We start from the raw sequence: 20,187 nt of genomic DNA on the forward strand, positions 1-20,187 counted from the left end.
TTTATTATTTTTGTTGTTGTTGATTTATTGAGTGCTAGAGAGTGTGAATGAAGAACTGTAGTGATAATTTGAGGCTGTCGGTGAAGTTCTCTTTCTCCAGAGGGGTGTTACCTGTTCCTCTGGTGGCTGTTAGTCTGGGCTAGCTCACCGTCATCTCACCAGGATGCAGTCCATGTGATGCCTAGTCTCTTTCCACAGTTTATCCTTTTCCTGATGTGTACCCTCTGAGTATGAATTGAAAACCCTGGGCTATTTATTGGCACCCTCATCCCTCATGGTCCCTGAACTTGACTTTCCTCTCTGTCATCATGAGACTTCTGATAGCTTTGCTGCTCAGGCTCTCAGCCACAGATTTTGCTTTTGAAATGAGCAGTCACCTTGAGGGGGAAGGCTTCAAATGCTGGGCTCGCACATCTTGCTTTCCTCTTCTTTTGGATCTTGAAATATCTCCTGCCTCCAAACTCTATCTTGGTAGCATTCCTGCTTCCTTGAAAAATACTTTTAATATATTTATCCAGTTTTTCTCATTGTTACCAGAGGAAGAATTGGTACAAAACAACCTAGAAGACCACTACCAAGGCAGGACTCTCTCTCAGAACTTTCTTTCCTTTTTGGTGAGGAAGATTTGCCCTGAGCTAACATTCATGCCAGTCTTCCTCTACTTTGTACACGGGACACCTGCACAGCATGGCCTACAAGTGGAGTACGTCTGCACACAGGATCCAAACCCATGAACCCAGGCCACCAAAGCAAAAACACAGAACTTTAACCACTCAGCCACAGGGCTGGCCCCTTTCTCAGAAATTTCTGAACTTAATATTCATGGCTTGATATATGAAGCCTTCTTTTCTTTCTCATTGTGAAAAATTTTATTTTGACATATATATTGTCTCAAAATTCCTTTTTTTTTTTTTACCTTTTATTTATTATTATTATTATTTTTTTGGTGGATTGGCCGTGAGCTAACATCTGTGCCAGTCTTCCTCTATTTTGTATGTGGGGTGCTGCCACAGCATGGCCTGACAAGCCATGTGTGGGTCCACACCCGGGATCTGAACCCGTGAACCCTGGGCCACTGAAGCAGTGTATGTGAACTTAATGACTATACCACCAGGCGGACCCCTCAAAATTCCTTTAATTTTGTTAATCAGAATTAATTCTCTTGACTATTGGTTTCCAATGTTTCTAATAATTGCTGAAACATCTAATAATTATTAAAATCTTTTCTTTTGAAATCATCCACAAAATCTGCATACTGATTAAAAAAAAATCAGGCTTTGGTATACTGTCTTACCTTTTTACCAAAATATGGTATTACTTCCTGCTTGATTGCTCATCCTATTCACCAGTGTTCGCTACTGAAGGCTAATGGTTATTACCCCCAAAATTAAATCTTAGTCTTATACAACGACTGTTTGATAAATATACTCCATGTATCATGGGCTTTGGGATTTCCAAAATATAAAAAATTTAAATGTTTGGGGCAGTAGCAGTATATCCCTAGAAGACTGCTCAACATTTAGGAAGTTTATCTTTTTAATAAATGTTACTGTGATAGATGTACATTATTGAAAAGAATAAAAACTCCCCAGGGGAACTAGTTTGATATACTATATTCCATCAGTTATAAGATGAAAATGTTTTCACAGTTTTTATAACTTTGAAATTCTCTCTTAAAAATGGTAACGAGGCGGGGCTGGCCCCGTGGCCCAGTGGTTAAGTTCGCGCGCTCCGCTGCAGGCGGCCCAGTGTTTCGTTGGTTCGAATCCTGGGCGCGGGCATGGCACTGCTCATCGGACCATGCTGAGGCAGCGTCCCACATGCCACAACTAGAAGAACCCACAACGAATAATACACGGCTATGTACCGGGGGGCTTTGGGGAGAAAAAGGAAAAAATAAAATTTAAAAGAAATAAATAAAATTTAAAAAAAAAATGGTAACGAGGGGGCGGCTCCGTGGCCGGGTGGTTAAGTTCGCGAGCTCCGCTGTGATGGCCCAGGGTTCGGATCCTGGGCGAGGACATGGCACGGCTTGTCAGGCCACGTTGAGGTGGCGTCCCACATCCCACAACAAGAAGGACCTGCAACTAAGATACACAGCTATGTATGGAGGGGGGGGTTGGGGAGATAAAGCACAAAAAAAAATGGTAACGCATTTTGTCATAATTTAATTTTACAGAAATTCTTAGTGTTACATAAAATAATGGCATAAATTTATAGATTTGCAGTCACCTCTTAAATTTTTGATCTCTTTTTGTTTTCGGTGGAGAGTTGTTTTGATGTTCCTCTAACACCCTCTGCTGCTTAGTCAGAAAAACTTTTTTCCCCCCAATGTTTTTATATTTTAATGGCCAGTCACTCATAGAACAAAGAATAGGTCAACTTGGACTTCAGAATGCAAATACTGTTATCATCAAGATCTGGCCACATTTAAGCCATTGGTCTATTATGAATGAAAAAAAGAAAAGGATGGCCTGGAGAAGATAGACTGCTGTAGAATTTTGCCATTCTGGAGAAGATTCACAAGATCTTTGTAAATCTCCAAATTTATTCATATAATGACAACATAGCATTTTTCCCATAAAGAGCTATCTTGTATAATTTATAAAGCTATTAAAAATACTGGTGCCACAAAAATAATCTGTATTATTATACACATTATTATTGTGGTAACATGTATGGCATTCACCATGAAATAACCTAAAACCTAATCTTCAAAGAAACATTGTTGTCACAAGGAGAGCTATGCTTAGAACAGGTAGAGAATAATAGCTCCCTATAGAAAACCATACAGCTGTCTGGAGTTGTGGGTCCAGGATAGTCACCTGGGCCCACCACTGGCAGAGTTAACTTGCTTCTACGCTTAAACCTTGTATCATTTTGAAATTGAAAGTATGTCTTGTGAAAGTAATAATTACTATACATTGTGGACTTTCAGATTGTCCAAAGGCTCAAATACTTGAGTGTTAAATCCACTGATGCCAAGGGTCTGTTATATTTCAAAGAATAATCACTCTTGGTATAATACACATTTTTAGATCTACAGAAAAGCAGACAAAGCAAAGGTCTAAACACATCATAATTCTACTGAATGTTCAGGTGTCATGTCAGTGACAAAACAATATATAAAGTATTTCTAAATTAACTTTCTGGTACTTTTTAATTTTGTGGGCATCTAATTCTCTTAGAAAAACTGAATGTGTTAGTAGTATTTATTATATGCCATTCTAGAGCACAGTACTAAAATTGATGTATACAACAAATTTGGAGACTCATTTTTATTTAACAAGGCAACATGCCATGTTTTTCTGAGGTAATAGTGTGGTTATACAATATTCTTGTGTTATAAACTGCCTAACTGGGGGGCATTATAGCACACTAACAGACCACAGGCTTTGGAGTTATAAAATATCTGGATTCAAGTTGAACTGCTACCATTGTGAGTGTGACTTTTTACAAAGTACTTGGAAATAGCTAAGCCTTAGCTTGCTGAGATTTTTTTCTTTTATATCAGTGAAATGGAAATTATGGTGATCTCATAAGGCTTTTGTGTGGGCTAAATTAACTGAGTTAACACCTGTGGGGCACCTGGTACAGTGGCAAAACCAGCAAATGTACAGTCAGTGGTTGCCATTTAATATTTTTGATGTTTTCCTCTTCTTTCACAGATGTTTACAGCAACTTTTATTATTGGCGATGGTATTTGTTGGCCCTCTACATTTTTAAAGAAAATAGAAGCGTTAGGTTTTTTAAAGTTAACTAATGGACATTTTTCAACTTTATTTGCATGTATGCTATGCACAGACAAACTTCATTCCAGTAAGGGTTTTAAGGAGAAAATCATGTTTTATAGTAAATTTATGCCTGTTTGTTAGTAATATATTGGTCTACTTTACTACAAGATTTAACTTTGGGTGAATTTATCTCAATTTTCTAGTCCCCATAAAGTAACAAAATTGAGGTTATTTCATTTCTTAACAGGGAAGGTGTTTGTTTGCCAGTGGCAGTCCATTTGGGCCAGTGAAACTCAGCGATGGGCAGCTCTTTACCCCAGGTCAAGGAAACAATGTATATATTTTTCCAGGTAAATGCCACATTATTTGTTATAGAGTAATAATTACATAAAAATACTTCATGAAATTCTTTAGAATTTAAGATTAAAACGAACAACAGGATTTTGGTATGAATGTACAAGGAAACTCGAGGAATTCAGTGCTCTGTTTCCACTGAAAATGTATTTATTCATACCATTAAACTTGTTTTTATTATAGAAATAATGTGGTACATGGTTCATAAAAATGCAGAAGGAACAGAATGGTTTAAATATTTAACCCTCTTGATCTCCTCTTGGTACCTCCTTATCACGCTTCTCAACTAGAACCACTGTCACTGGTTTGCTTTGAGCTTTTCTGGCAGTTGCCATCATGACTGATACACTGATCTCCCCTTACCTTGATTCTTCCAACTCCAGACTGTATGTGTGAACTTCCCCCTGTGAAAGAGAAGCAATAGTACACACATACCTCCTAACACCTTGCTTCCTCTCTCCCTCCCAATTTGTGTTACTGCTTTTAGTTTTCCTAGTAGTTACCACCTCAATTTTGGTTAGTTAATAATTGTGGAGCAGTTTTCTTTGACATTCGCGTCCTGTTCTGTTGTTTTCCATGCTCGTCTACGGATGGATTCTGAAATTACGTGATTATGTCATTCATGTCTAAACAAGAGGGTGATTTGATAAATATAATGGAACATGCCATTCTACATCACAAAATTTTTACGCTCAGAGTCTTTGAAGTGTCAAGTATAATGAATCCTCCTTTAATTTCTTGCCAGCTTTCTTCGTTTCTCCTTGATCCTACTCCACAACAAACTGCTTCTTGTGTCCCGTGTTCTTACTCTTCTCTCGTGTGCATGTGCACTGTTCTTCTCTGTCTTGGTCTCATTTTTCTGGAATACATCTTTGAGTAAGTTTTTTTTATAAAGCATGGACAAAAACTTCCTGAGTTTTTACATATCTGAAAATGTCTTTATTTTGTCCTCTTGCTTGATAGTTTAGTTGAGTAGAGATTTGTAGATTCAAAGTCATTGTCTTCAGACCTTTGCAAACGTTTCTCCATTCACTTTTCGTGGCCAGTGTTGCTGATGAGAAATCTGTTAGTGAGATTCTCATTCCTTTATACATACTAGCTTTTTCTCCCTAAAAAGGTTTAAAATTTTTTTCTTAATCTTTAGATTTCTGAAAGGTTAGTGGGAAGCATCCAGGTTTGGGCTTATTTCCATTTATTATGCATTTCTGTAGGCAGGCCAATTCACTGTATTGTCTTTTACAAAGGACTTTTTTGGTTTTTGTTTCTTTCTGTTTTTCCCTTATGGAACTTATTTTAGACCATGGTCAAATCCCTGTATTGTCCTTGACTTGTAAATTTTATTTCATATTTTCACCTCTGCCTTTTTTATTCCATAAAATGGGGGATTTCTGTAGTGTTCATTTGTTCATCTGTATCTGTTCTGGTTTTTAGGACTTATGGTATATGTTTTGTTTCAACAGTCTTTTTTCTTTTTATTATGGAAAATTTCAAACATAGACAAAAGTAGAGGGAAGAATGAAGTCCCACGTTCCAGTCTCACACATTTTAGCAGTTACCATCATGTAGCCAGTCTTATGTAATCTATGTTCCTACTGACTCCACCTTCCCTGAGCTATTTGAAGCATATCAGAGACATCCTATAATTTCATTAATAACTACTTCAGTATGTATCTCTAAAAGAGTAAATTTAAAAAAAATTAAACATAACCATAATACTGGTATCACACCAAAGGAAATTAACAGTGATTGCTTAATATCATATATCATCAATTCAGAAAGTTGAAGTGTTATTTTTGTATTCCCATACCTTTTTAAATCCTAGAATCACTCTTTTTTAATAGCCACTTTTATTTTTTTTAAGATTGCAGTATCCTTTCTGATCTCACCAGAGAGTTAATTAAGATTCTTTTAAGTATTTCTTCCTTTGTGCTGTTTATTTTCCATAAATTTCTGGTTATCCTTAGTTGTTTATTCATTTTAATGAAAGACTATGTAAAATAGGAATTTGGTATGAATTTCCTTTGTACTTGTGTCTTTCTCCTTGAGGGCCCCTCCTGGAATAGCTGACAGCAGGGTCTTAACTAAGATTTCATGACAGGTAGATTTTTACCATACGTAGGCTAGCATCAAGCAGGCATGTTATAACTGTTATCAAAGTAAAGATGTTTAGCCTGTGAATATCCTAGTGCTTTTGTATGTGAACTTCCCTCATTTTCCCCCGTGTAGTTGTGGTTGTCTAGAGTTCTGCCCCGATTGGCTCTTGACCCAGCATCTATAGTAGAAACTCTCCTGTCACTGATGATCTCTTTCTAGAACTTGATAATGCTCAAAATCAATCTACTCCATCCAACAATATTTCTCTGGCATAAAGGCATAAGAGCATGGAAGAGCATTCTTTTCTGCTGATTTTAACAGCCATTTTTATATCATATTTGACTAAGAAGGAATTTGGCAATTGATTACTTTTATACTACACTTCAAAGTCCTAACTTTGTTAATAACAGTAATTAGCAATATAAATTTAGAGGTAAAAATGACGTGGTAATGGAGGTTAAAATGGGCTTAAAACAAGGAGGATTGGCCTAAAGTCTGTTAATAAAGCAATTAAAAACTTAAGGTTCTGGTACTGTTTGAATTACCTAGTCCAGCAATTATAATGACTGGATGATATAACCACAACAATAAAACCTTTTGGGTCAAAATGCTAATAAGATGCTGACTAATAAAATATTGGAGAATTCTGGATCAAGATTAGGGAGAGGAGTAAGCCCAGAGGTGAACCAGCATTTGAAGGAGTTTTGCACTGCAAGCATTCTCTGATCAGGAAGGTGGCTGAGAGCCAAAGCTGTACTTTTCGTGGAGGGAAGACAAGAGCTGGAGTCTGGCACCTGCCGAGGATGGGATCCTAGTGAACCACCTCCCATTTGGGGCTGAAACTCTCAAGAGCTGGCCCTTGGAATATGGGTGGAGTTTGTATATGCCATCAGTGATCTAGAAAACCTCAAGCCTTTGCTTTGGCCTGCCAGTGCCCACAAGTCCCTGGCAGAAGCAAACAGAAATCTTCTCTGGAATTAGATAACACTATGCTAGCCTTCAAGTTACTTTTACAAATAAGTTTTCAAATACAACCCCAGTTAAAAAATAAAAGATAATGAGACATTTGAGGGAAACAATAGAAAGAATAAACAAATGGGACTTCATCAGACTAAAGAGCTTCTTCAAGGCAAGGGAAAACAGGATTGAAACAAAAAAACAGCTCACTAATTGGGAAAAAATATTTACAAGTTATTTATCCGACAAAGGGTTAATCTCCATAATATGTAAAGAACTCACACAGCTCAACAACAAAAAATCAAACAAGCCAATCAAAAAATGGGCAGGGGACATGAACAGACATTTCTCCAAAGAAGAGATACGTGAATGGACACATGAAAAGATGCTCATCATCACTAATCATCAGGGAAATGCAAATCAAAACTACACTAAGATACCACCTTATACCTGTTAGAATGGCAAAAATATCCAAAACCAAGAGTGACAAATGTTGGAGAGGCTGTGGAGAAAAAGGAACCCTCACACACTGTTAGTGGGAATGCAAACTGGTGCAGCCACTATGGAAAACAGTATGGAGATTTCTCAAAAAGTTAAAAATAGAAATACCTTATGACCCAGCCATTCCCACTACTGGGTATCTATCCTAAGAACCTGAAATCAGCAATTCCAAAAGTCCCATGCACCCCTATGTTCATCGCAGCATCACTCACAATAGTGAAGTCATGGAACCAACCTAAGTGCCCAGCAACTGATGATTGGATAAAGAAGATATGGTATTTATATACAATGGAAAACTACTCAGCCATAAAAAGGGACAAAGTCGTCCCATTCACAACAACATGGATAGACCTTGAGGGTATTATGTTGAGTGAAATAAACCAGACAGAGAAAGATGAACTCTGTATGACTCCACTCATAGATGGTAGTTAATATATAGACAAAGAGAACTGATCGGTGCTTACCAGGGGAAGGGGGGGGGGGGTGGGGGGAGGGCACTAGGGGTGAAGTGGTGTACCTACAACATGACTAATAATGATGTACAACTGTAATTTCACAAAGTTGTTAACTATCATAATCTTAATAAAAAAAATTTTTAAGCTTAAAAAAAAAAGATAATGAGACATATAAAGCAGCAAGACAACACAAGCCAAAAGTAGCAGAAACAACTAGAAAACTCTGGAACTCTAGATATCAGACAAGTGCTATGAAGCAAATATGTTTTTATGTTTACGGAGATAAAAGTCAAGCTTTAAAAATTCAGCTAAGTAATACTAAAATCTAGAATTGAAAAATACAATAAATTAAGAACTCAGTGAATGAGGTTTATAGCAGATTAGACCAAAGAGAATTAATAAACTTGAGGATAGACCAGAAGAAAGGATCCAGAGACCAAAAAAGGAAAATATAGGAAAACAGATAAGATATATTCCTTTAATCGATAGGCTTTTAATTGAAGTCCCAACAGAAGAGAGTGAGAATGCAGCAGAGGCAGTATTTGCAGGCCTCGTGGCTGAGAATTTCTTAGAACTGATGAATGTCATCAATACACAGTATTCAGGAAGCTCAGTAAAACCCATGCAGGATAAATAAAAAGAAACCCACACTTAGGAATATCATTGTGAGGCTTCAGAAAATAACAAGGAGAAGACTATGCGGCCAGAGCAAAAAGATTTCCTTCAAGAAGCAACTGGTAGAATGACAACTGACTCCTCCACAGGACAAGATGCCAGAAGGCGGTGGAATGAGCTATTTCAGTTGCTCAGACAAAATACTAAGCTGGAGTTCATTACACAGTGAAAATATCTTTCAAGGATTAAGGCAAAATGAAGGCATTATTAGAAAAACAGAGGATTCACCACCTGCAGACCTGTGAGAAAGGAGAAGAAATTCTAAAGAGTGTTCCTTAGGTAGAAGAAAAATAACCCTAGCTAGAAGCTCAGAGATGTGGAAGGAATGAAGAGCCAAGAAAGTTGTGAATCTGTGAGTTAAACAAAATGAATGTTGTATATAGAGAGCAAAACAATAAAACGTGGGATTTTGAAAAATACAGAGACAAAACTAAAATACACAATAGTAATAGCCTATCAGTTAAATAAACTGTTACAAGGGACTTGCATTGTCTGGTAGGAGGGTACATTAAAACTAACATGGAATTTTGACAAGGGTGCATCTTACAAATTTTAGGATAATCACTAAAAGAAAAACTTCCAAACTTCGGTAAGAGAATGTTAGGGTAGGAAATGAAATGATTAAAAACAAAATTCAAAAGGCAAGAAGAGGAAAAGGAACATGGAATAGACAAGTCAAATATAAGAATACAATAGATGTTGCCCCATTTAAGTAACCACATTAAATATAGATGGAACAAATGCTCTACTTTAAAAGATATATATATTATCTGAAAGCTAGATCAAAATAAGAGGCTATTAACCACCTGATCTTCTTCCCGTCCCTGGTTAATTGGGTGACCGTATTTCCCCATTCTGGTCAAAGATTGTTGCAATACTTTTTTTTTTTTTTTTTTTGAGGAAGATTAGCCCTGAGCTAACTACTGCCAATCCTCTTCTTCTTGCTGAGGAAGACTGGCCCTGAGCTAACATCCATGCCCATCTTCCTCCACTCTACATGTGGGACGCCTACCACAGCGTGGCTTTTGCCAAGTGGTGCCATGTCCATACCCGGGATCCAAACCGGCGAACCCCAGGCTGCCAAGAAGCAGAACGTGCGAACTTAACCACTGCGCCATGGGGCCGGCCCCTGTCGCAATACTTTTTGAGTAATTTAAAACAGAGAATTGCTAGACTGGGAGTCACCAGACATAGTTGAGGACAGAGGTGCCAGAAAATAGGGAGATTAAAAGCCAGGTGACTCCAGCGATGCTCAGAGTGGGCAGGCTCCATCCTGGTGCTCATAGCTAACAATCATTTTTTTAGTTCCTAACCCTTATATATGAGAAACACTAAAAGACTGCTAGTTATCTAAGGAAAATCTCTAATGTGAACAATTTCTTTCATAAAAGAGACTAAAGTAGACAAATAGAAAAAAGCAGTTTAGGAAAAGGGGCCGGTCCTGTGGTTGAGTGGGTAAGTTCACGTGCTCTGCTTCGTCAGCCTGGGGTTTGCTGGTTTGGATCCTGGGCGCAAACCTACACAACGCTCATCAATCTATGCTGTGGCGGCATCCCACATAGAAGAACTAGAGAGATGTGCAGCTAGGATATACAACTATGTACTTGGGCTTTGGGAAGAAAAAGAAAAAAAAGAGGAAGATTGGCAACAGATGTGAGCTCAGGGCCAACTTCCTCACCCAAAAAACAAAAAAGCATACCAATAAAAAGAAAAAAGCAGCTTAGGAAAATATAAGGATTATGTGGGGAGAAGAAAAGTTAAAAAATAAACTATCCGTGTCCTCATAGAGACAAAATATTATATTCCAGAAACAAGACAGAATTTTATTTTTTTTTAAATTAGAAAACAAAAATGAGCTCTTGAAAATGAAAAGTTTGATAGCAGAAGGATTATAAAAACAAGTTGAGGGGCGGGCCCCATGGCTGAGTGGTTAAGTTCACACGCTCCGCTTCAGTGGCCCAGGGTTTCCCTGGTTTGGATCCTGGCGCGGACATGGCACTGCTCATCAGGCCATGCTGAGGCGGCATCCCGCATAGCTGAACTAGAAGGTCCTACAACTAGAATATACGACTGTGTACTGGGGGGTTTTGGGGAGAAGAAGATGAAAAAAAAGATTGGCAAGAAATGTTAGCTCAGGTGCCAATCTTAAAAAAAAAAAGTTGAAGTCACTTAGAAATTGAGCAAAGAACAGGAGATGGAAAACAAAGAAAAGAAGAAAATGAGAGGACTAGTCCAGGAGGCACAATACCAGAAAACAAATTTCAGGGAGAAAGAACAGAAAAATGGAGGGAAGGAAATTATTAAAGACTTCATGAACATTTCTCAAAACTGAAAGACCCAAGTTGCCAGATAGGAAGGGCCCACCCACCAAGTGCCAAACATGGTGGGTGAAAGTAACCCACCTTAAGGCACATGATTGTCAAAATTGCAGAATGTTAGGTACAAAAAAAAATCCTACACACTCCCAGAGACACAACAGAAAGATAATCACTGAAAAAGGATCTGGGATCAAATTGGCATTGGACTCGCCAGCAACACTGGAAGCTAGAAGGTATTGGAATAATGCCTCACAGTTCTGAAGGAAAATTATTTCCAAACTAGAATTCGAAACCCAAGCTATCAAAATGAGTGGAAAGTAGAAAAAAAAAAAGGGGGGCGGGGGGATGCAGGATTTCAAAAAATGTATCTCCCATGCACTATTTTTCAGAAAACTACGGGAGAATATATCCTGCCAAAAAGAGGGAGTAACCAAAAACTAGGAAGAAGCAGGATTTAGGAAATGGACCCAACTTGGAAAGAAGCAAAGAGAATCCCCATAAAGATAAAGGGATTTTCCAGGATGACAACTCTGTATGTGGGCTGGAGAGCCGCTGGAGCAGATCGGAGTTTCAGCAGAGATTTATTCTAGAGAATGAAATTAGAGAATCTGTGAGGTGGCTGAAATAGTAGAAGATTTAGACCATTGAGTGAGAGTCTCAGCGTGAAATAATTTTAAGTGCTGAAAACTCAGAGGAACCTACAGCAGGACAGTAACTTCAGGAAGATAAAAAGTTACAGCAGAAGAGGGAAAGTAATCATGATACACTGTTACTACATGGCTCGGCTGCGAGTAGCATTTATGAAGTCATAATAACATAAACATTGAGTATGGACTCAACTCAAATTATGCTCTAACTGTATTGGGAAGAAGGGAGAAGGCTGGAAACATGAAAGAAAGCTAAATGCTTATTTTCCACAGGAAGGAGTCAGTGAGTCAAAAGTCAATGAGAAGAATATAAGCAAGCTGTTTGAGCGAGAGAGAGAAATACTAAAATCATCAGCTGAAAGAATTGAAAGCACTTGCCTCTGCACAGCAAGCAATGGAGGGTTGGAGGCGGGCTGGGGATGGATGTTTTGTGTAACAAGTGTTAATGAATTGGATGCATTTGAATTTTAATAAATGTAGAACTAAATTGAGAAAACCCATTTGGTACTTCTCAAGTTATTTGTTGTAGTAGATAATTGTAACAGTTAAAGATCATTTGATTTTTAACTCTCAGATTTCTGTTTTCTCTTGGCTGCTTTGTTTTGGGGGGGGACGGGGTACTGTTAGGGGTGGGAGTGAGTTACCATTAATTTGCTTTAAATGGAGGAATTTATTTGGCTCCTTTCATAATTTGAAAAGTAACCTGACTAAATAAACTATTTAAAATGTGTTCTAGGCGTGGCTTTAGCAGTTATTCTCTGTAACACCCGGCATATTAGTGACCATGTTTTCCTGGAAGCTGCAAAGGTAAATGTTTTAAATACTGTTTGGTTATTTTATAAAGGATGAATTATAGAGATGAATGGATCTTAATTAAAAGCAGAGAGAGAATGGGTTAAGTCTGCCTTATGAATGGAAAGGAAGTTACTCATCTATTGCTTTTTTGATCTGCCCATCTACTTTTGCATAGAATTACTTTTTTTCAAATGTTTGAGTGTAAGCTAGGAATCCTTTCATATTTCTAACACATATACTATACTTGTATTATAGATATCTGAAGGTAGCATTGTGACAATAGATAAACTATAACTCTTTTTTTTTTTTTTTTTTGAGGAAGATTAGCCCTGAGCTAACATCTGGCACCATTCCTCCTCTTTTTGCTGAGGAAGATTGGCCCTGAGCTAACATCTGTCCCCATCTTCCTCTATTTTGTGTGTGGGACGCTTGCCACAGCATGGCTTGATAAGTGGTGCTAGATCCATGCCTCGGATCCGAACCAGCAAACCCCGGGCCGCCAAAGCAGAACACACCAACTTAACTGCTACACCACTGGGCTGGCCCCAACTCCTTACGTTTTTTTAATAGACAATTACTGGTTTATTTGGAGTGCTGGCCTATTGGAGTTTCCAGACTTTGCGATGAGTTTTGAAGAACTCACATTAATACAAATGTTAACGTCTCTTTTCGTGTGGCTATTGTAATTACAGCAAACCTTCTTCGTATTAAGTAGAATATGTCAATAAGTCTTTAAATCTGGTTGTTTCTTTATTGTTAGTAATGAACAGTTATTAAAACTGTTCTGCAGTGGTTTAAGTGTATTCCTGCTAGGAAAAGGGAGGATTATGATACCTGTATCTCCCCCAACCCTTCTTACCATTTTATTAGGTCCTCTTTATTCTGTGTTATTTAAACGAAAGGAAAATGTTGTTTTTCCTCCTCAGGCACTGACAAGTCAATTGACAGATAAGGAGCTTGCTCAAGGGAGACTCTACCCACCACTTGCTAATATTCAGGAAGTTTCTATTAACATTGCTATTAAAGTAAGTAATAATTTATACCTCTTCACATAAATTTTAATGGTGTTTTCTTATGCAGTAACACAAGCTTATTAGAGAAAAATCTGAAACATTTAGAAGGTGCAAAGCAGAAATTTTAGGTCACCTATATTCTTACTACCAGAATGTAACCCATATTATTATTTTGGATTTGGTGCTTCTAGTCTTTTTTCTTCCCAGGTACATAGATATACACACACATGAACAGTCAACTGTGCCTATTTTTATAGTTGGTTTCTCACTGCACTTTTTCCACTTAATATATTATGAGCCTTCTCCCATGTAAATGAATAATAACTGCCAAATTATTGTTAAATATTTCAGGGAAAAAGTACTGATTTACATTGCACCTGTTAGGTGTGAGTCTATCTGTTTTCCCACACTTTTGCCAGTACTTAGAATTATTATTTTTTTAATCTTGCATATTTATTAGGTGAAAGTATCTCATTTTTATTTAAAGCATTTACTTTATTATTAGATTGAAAAATTTTTGTGTTCCGTGAACAATTGCATTTCTCCCATGAACTGCTCCTTCACGACCTTTGCTTGTTTCTATAGTATGACGTTTGTATTTCTACTTTCTGATACTGATTTATAAGGGCTCTTTATTAAGGGTAGTGATCCTTCTGTTTGCTCTGGCACGGGCATTTTCCCATTTGTTATTTATTTTAACTTTCAGAATTGTTTGACATGGATTTTTCAAAGTATTTTTAATGGAAAGATCTGTTGTTTCCTCATCTCTTATGAATGTTAGTGCCTTCTCCCACTCCAATATCATATAAATATCTACCTGCATTTTCTAATAACATAAAGCTTTTTTTTTTTTTGGTGAGGAAGTTTTGTTCTGAGCTAGCACGTGTTGCCAGTCTTCCTCTTTTTTTTTTCTTTTGCTTGAGAAGATTAGCCCTGAGCTAACACCTGTGCCAGTCTTCCTCTATTTTGTATGTGGGTCACCACCACAGCATGGCTTGATGAGTGGTGTATGTCCACGCCCAGGATCCGAATCTGCGAACCTGGGCTGCTGAAGCAAAGCATGCTACTACGCCATAGGGCCAGCCCCAATATAAAACTGTTTAATCCCTCTGATAGTTATTTTAGCGTATGATGTGGGACAGAACCATTTTTTTTCTGAGTAGTTAACCACTTGCCCCAGCGCTAATTGATTGAGAACCTTCCTTTTAACATAAAATTCTTGATTCTCTTACTGGGATTCTGTTCCTGACCATATTTGGCTATTACTAGGCACTGTTTTAATTATTATAGTATGTATAATGTGTATTATTTGATACTATATATTTCCCATCACTCTGGTTTTTCAGTATTTTATATTCTAAACTGTTTATTCTTTTGGTTGAATTTTTCTATCAGTTTTTAATTCACAGAAAACTGCAACTATGTATGAAACTGTCACATTTATAAATTATTTTTTATTTTCCTAGATATTTAAAAAATTTTGTTATTCTTTATAATAAAGACTTTTCTTTCCATATGTATTTCCTTGCTGGTCATTTCTAATATATAAGGAAGGTATTAATTTTTATGAATTTACTTGATAACTAATTTCTTTGAACCATCTTAATTCTTTTAATAGTTCTCAGTTAATGCTTTTGGCATTGTTGAATCATCTGTGAATAATTTCTTTTTCTCTTTTTAATATATGTAAGCTTTTTTTCCGCTATCTTACTAAATTAGTTGGTATTTAAGAGCAATTTTAAGCAATTGGGTTGATAAGGGCATCCTTATATTTTAATATTAAATGTAATGCTAGCTTTTGATTGAAATAAGTATTTATCTTTTTAAAGAAATAGACTTCTATTCCTAGTTTACTAAGATTTTCTTAAACATCAGCATTAGATGTGGAATTTATCAACCACATTTTCGACTTAGATACTGATGATCATAAGATTTTAACCCTTTGACTATTAATATTATTATTGCATTATTTTAATACCCATAAACTAAGCAAAGATTGGGAATTGGTAAAGGATGATATGTTAAGGAAATAGCAGCCAATCCAGTTGAGCTGGAGTCTGAGTATAGGTAGGAAAATGGTAGAAGACAAGGCTTGAAAGTTTTCTGAAGGCTGGCTAGTACAGATGCACAAATGCCAGACTAAGGCGTCTGAATACCTTAGTATTGCAGAACAGCTGAGGATTTTAGAGTCTAGAATTAGGATGAATAGAGTCCAGTTTTAGAATTTGTAGAATTATATTGCAGGTGGGATAGATTTTGGAAGATATCAGTCAAGAGATTACTGGTGTGTCCAAATGAAAGTTAGTACATGAGGAATAGAAGATGTGTGCTTGGGGTTGGTATAGGAGCAGAGCCCAAGGATCCTGTCTCTTCCCCCTTCCCGGGGGGTAGAGAGTTTGCTCCTTCCCTCCTGGCTTAGGGCTTTCATTTTTAGGAACAAGGGGTCAGGAGAGTAGGCAGTATTTTGTGTCTGTCCCCCAACCCAACCCACAGCCACTGAGCCTCTCCTTATAGGCGCCAGTCACCTCCTGCATGCCTACATGACCAAGGAGAACTCATTCTGATCTTCTTGCCCCCAACCTTTTTTGTGGGCACAAATATGTTTCCTACAATAGATTAGGAAATAATTGAAACATTTTCCCATCACAAAACAGTGAGATTGAGCTCCCGGGGCCAAGGATTATTTTTAATAACCAACATTTTTTTGTAAAGTTTTCTTCTAGAAAGCTAAAATAAACTTTAGTAGTGGTTACCATTTGGAATAGGAATTAAAGGAGGAGGAGAAAGACAATTGTTTGGATTCTTTTTTTTTTTTTTTTTTACCATGTGTCACTACATTTTTTTTATTTTTTTTTTTTATTTTTGTTTTTTTGATGAGGAAGATTTGCCCTAAGCTAACATCTGTTGGCAATCTTCCTTTTTTTTTTCTTTGCTTGAGGAAAATGAGCTAACATCTGTGCCAGTCTTCCTCTGTTTTTCTGTATGTGGGATGCCTCCACAGCAAGGCTGATGAGTGGAATAGGTCTGTATCCAGGATCTGAACCTGTGAACCCAGGCCGCCAAAGGGGAGCATGCAGAACTTGAACCACTGGGCCATGGGGCTGGCCCCTACATTTTTTTTTAAGTTAAAATAAAACCATAACTAGAGAACTTACTGTATGACAGTTACTGTGCTACGCTGTGAGGAAGCTTCTCACCCAACCTCATTTTACATCAAAACTGAGGCTCAGAGTGTTGATCTCACCTTCAGTCAAGGTTTGTGTCTTGGTTACAAAGATCAGAAATCCCCTCAAGCCAGTTTAGGAGGGAAGTGATCTAGATTAACTGTTTAGGGTCTGGGATCTAGAATCAGAATGCTTTGGATTTGAAACAAACAGTTTGAAGCTGTTTGGACAGTGAAAAACTCGAAACAGTTAAGCTCTCACTTAACTACATTGGGCAAGTTACTTAAACTCCTCATACTTTGGTGTCCTCGTGTATAAAATGAGAATAATGGTAGTACTTGCGAGGATTAAATGAGATGTCCACGTAAAGCACGGAGAACATGCCTGGCACTCAGTGGGGGTGGTGAGCTGCCATGTACAGGTTCTAGCCCTCACTTCACTCGACATTATAGTTCGTATCCAACACCTGATTTGTAATCATCTCCATGTCTCTCAATCCAAATTCTAGAGCAAAAACATCTGGCTCCCTTTGGGTTAGGATTTCACCGCAGTCCAGTCAGTTATGACCGGGAAGTCAGTCTCCTACACAGCGTTTCCGCCGGGCTGTGGAGGAGGCACATGGGCTGGGCAGGTTACCCACGTAGGTCTGCTCGCCTGACACAGAGGAGAGCTTGAAATTGTTTGTTGCAGTGAAGTGTTGAGCAACTGCTAATAATTCTGCGGGAGACAGGAGACTTTAAAACACCTCGAACTTATGGTGAGATCACAGATTTTTATTTCATCTTTTAAACTTTTAATAGTTTCTGAATGCTTTGAAATGAGTCAAAGTAATGTTATTTTTTACTTGGAAAAAAATGCCATTTTTCTACATTTATTTCTATGTTTTAATAGTACTTTCCTTCTCAAATAGGTTAATACTCAGAGCCTACACAGTAATCTTATTTATTTTTCAGGTTACAGAATACCTATATGCTAATAAAATGGCTTTCCGATACCCAGAACCTGAGGACAAGGCCAAATATATTAGAGAAAGAATCTGGCGAAGTGAATACGATTCCCTGCTGCCGGATGTGTATGAATGGCCAGAGTCTGCATCGAGCCCTCCCCAGATAACGGAATAGAAGCACGCCCACTGATGAACACTTCCCATGCTTCAGAGGACTGCGTTTTTTAGACAAAAAGAGATAATGTTCTCAAATTCACGTTTTTTTCTGTGTTTTGTTCTCCCCCGCCACTTTGCCTGACTTAATTTTTCCCACGAATCTACACTTCTTTAGGGGGTATATGTGTTGACTACGTTGTTCATGCCCACCAGCACCCTGCAGTCAAATCACTAGAATGCTTTCCTTCTGATTTGTAACTCATCCCACATCGAAGAGATGTTAAAAATGTATCTGTGAATATCTTCTCTTGTGCTCTGGTTCACGCTTGCCAAAGTATTTGCTATTTACATAATAGGGACTTCTCTCTCTCAGCTCTTCTAGGGCTACTAAAATCAAAATTTACCCCTGTGGATATGGGTACAGAATTTTGAGAGGCCAAATTTAACCAAATTCTAAGGACAAATTGTCAGTATCTAAAAGTGTTCTTTTATTTCTGCTTCATTTTACCTTCATGCTCTGAAATTCCTTTCCCGTAGAGAGATGTAGAGAAATATGAAAGGTCTACCCTATTTATTTTCTGGAACAAAATTGAGGATTAACTATAATGTGAGAGAGAAATGGGAACTACTGCTACCTTTAGACAAATAAAATAGTCATTGTTTTCGACAGTGTATAAAAATCATAGTGTAACTTTTTTATTTAATAAAGGTGACATCTTTAATTGCTTCAATTACGCTGTTTCATTGCCCAGCTAGAAATATTTTCATTTTCTTTATTTCTAGATAATACTAAGGAGCAGGGTACAGGATACCTATTGCATAAATTATGACCGACATCCTGTGACTTTTAACAAAGTAGTCATGTGTTTCACATCTAAACAAGTCCTGCTTAGCTGGAGATGCTCTCCCCCTATTCCAGTTGTGCTGCTGTTCATTACTTGAGATAATTTTGGAATGTTCCTATGATACATCCCTTTGAATATCAGTAGTGACAACTCTTTCTCCTTTGAGGATGGATTTAATTTTTTGAAACCAGCAAAATTAATTTAGAGCTAAGTGGGGATGAATAAGGTAGGTGTTCAGACTAGGAAATGCCATCTTTAATCTCAGTAAAATGGATAATAATTGGCTAGTGAGACCAGTTTTCTTATGTGGCTTACATATTGGAGAGTTCTAAAGGAAAATCAAAAAGCATTTTGAGAAGAAGTATTGCTGTAAATGTGCCTAACATAGTTGCTTTGAAGGAACAAAGTTTTCAAATGCTCATTGTAGAAATTAACTACAAGAAATTATTCACAGCTGTGTATCACCATGTACATTATTTGGTATTTCTCTTTCTCTTAAAATTAAGAGGTATTTCCTCTTAATTTTACTAAGATTTTTGTTTATTAAATATGTCCAGTACAGTTTTTATGGAAACTTTAAATATTTTAAGGAAAAAACAAGACCAAATGGCATATAGCCTGCTTATTTAAATAAGACAGAGATCTTTTATCTATATATATATTTTAAAAGCTGCCTATTCTCAATATGTGTTATTTACCCACCAGTATTTTAACAAGTAACAGTTATTGGATGTAAATTAAAGAAAAAAATGTTTAATAGCTCAGCTAAGAATACAGGCAGGAACTATCAGCATGGGGGCAGGGGTGGCATAATGGCATCAAATTGGAAAAGAAACTAAAACATTTGGACCCTCTATGGAAACTTAACCCAGCAAGAAATTAATTATTTTGAAAAACAGCAATGGAGAGTCATTTTCATTCTTTTGAATAAGGAAGAAATTCTGTAGATTAGTCCATCAAATTATTTAGTAGGGAAAAGTGAGAGTACATGTTTTTCTAATCTGGCACCACCACCTGTAGTGTGAACAAAAATTGGATTAACTAGTGAAGTAAGGTTTATTGACTATAATGGGAAAAGTGTGAAAAGATTTTGGTTACAATCTTTTTAAAGGATGGATCCTTAACCAGGAAGTTGCCTTAAAATCACCATGAAGCTTCTTTAAAATGCAGATGCCTCTGCTGGCCCCCTGGACCACCAGGGGCAAGAGCCCTGGCAGGTGTAGTTTCAGCAGGTCCCCAGGTGACTCATGCATACACACGTCCCCTGTCCCCCCAGTCGGGCCTTAAAGCAGATGGCCGCATCACCTGGAGAGCTAACTGATTCCTCCTGCCGATGCCGGGGGTGTGGCAGAGGGGGTGGGCCAAGATTCTGCATTTCTGACAAGCTCCCAGGCGATGCCCACGCCGCAGCACACAGAACACACTGAGTGCTTTGCTCCGGAGAGCGGAGTGTGATGTGCAGTTTAAGCTTGGTGCTCATACAGTATGTACTTTCCATGAAAAAGATAAGTGAAATTGTGTTCTCACACGGGA

At 37.6% G+C, this 20,187-nt stretch overlaps 1 protein-coding gene across 4 annotated transcripts in view; it reads left to right on the top strand.

Annotated features, from left to right (window-relative positions):
- ME2 (malic enzyme 2) overlaps positions 1 to 18,540 on the top strand; it is a 55,348-nt gene extending 36,808 nt beyond the window's left edge. For 2 of the 4 annotated variants that reach the window (XR_002809961.2, XR_011441531.1), the window contains 5 exons: positions 3,982 to 4,084; positions 12,472 to 12,542; positions 13,457 to 13,555; positions 17,216 to 17,464; positions 17,661 to 18,540. Coding sequence is in view for 2 of the 4 variants with exons in the window: in XM_023647818.2 (XP_023503586.1) it covers positions 3,982 to 4,084; positions 12,472 to 12,542; positions 13,457 to 13,555; positions 17,661 to 17,828 (441 nt within the window). In the remaining 2 variants the exon portion in view is untranslated. The remainder of the gene's footprint in view (positions 1 to 3,981; positions 4,085 to 12,471; positions 12,543 to 13,456; positions 13,556 to 17,215; positions 17,465 to 17,660) is intronic. The other 2 variants (XM_023647818.2, XM_023647819.2) reach the window with 1 other exon arrangement.
- The last annotated feature ends 1,647 nt before the right edge of the window (positions 18,541 to 20,187 follow it).

Source organism: Equus caballus, chromosome 8 (genome assembly GCF_041296265.1).
Source record: "Equus caballus isolate H_3958 breed thoroughbred chromosome 8, TB-T2T, whole genome shotgun sequence".
Taxonomy (NCBI): Eukaryota; Metazoa; Chordata; class Mammalia; order Perissodactyla; family Equidae; genus Equus; species Equus caballus.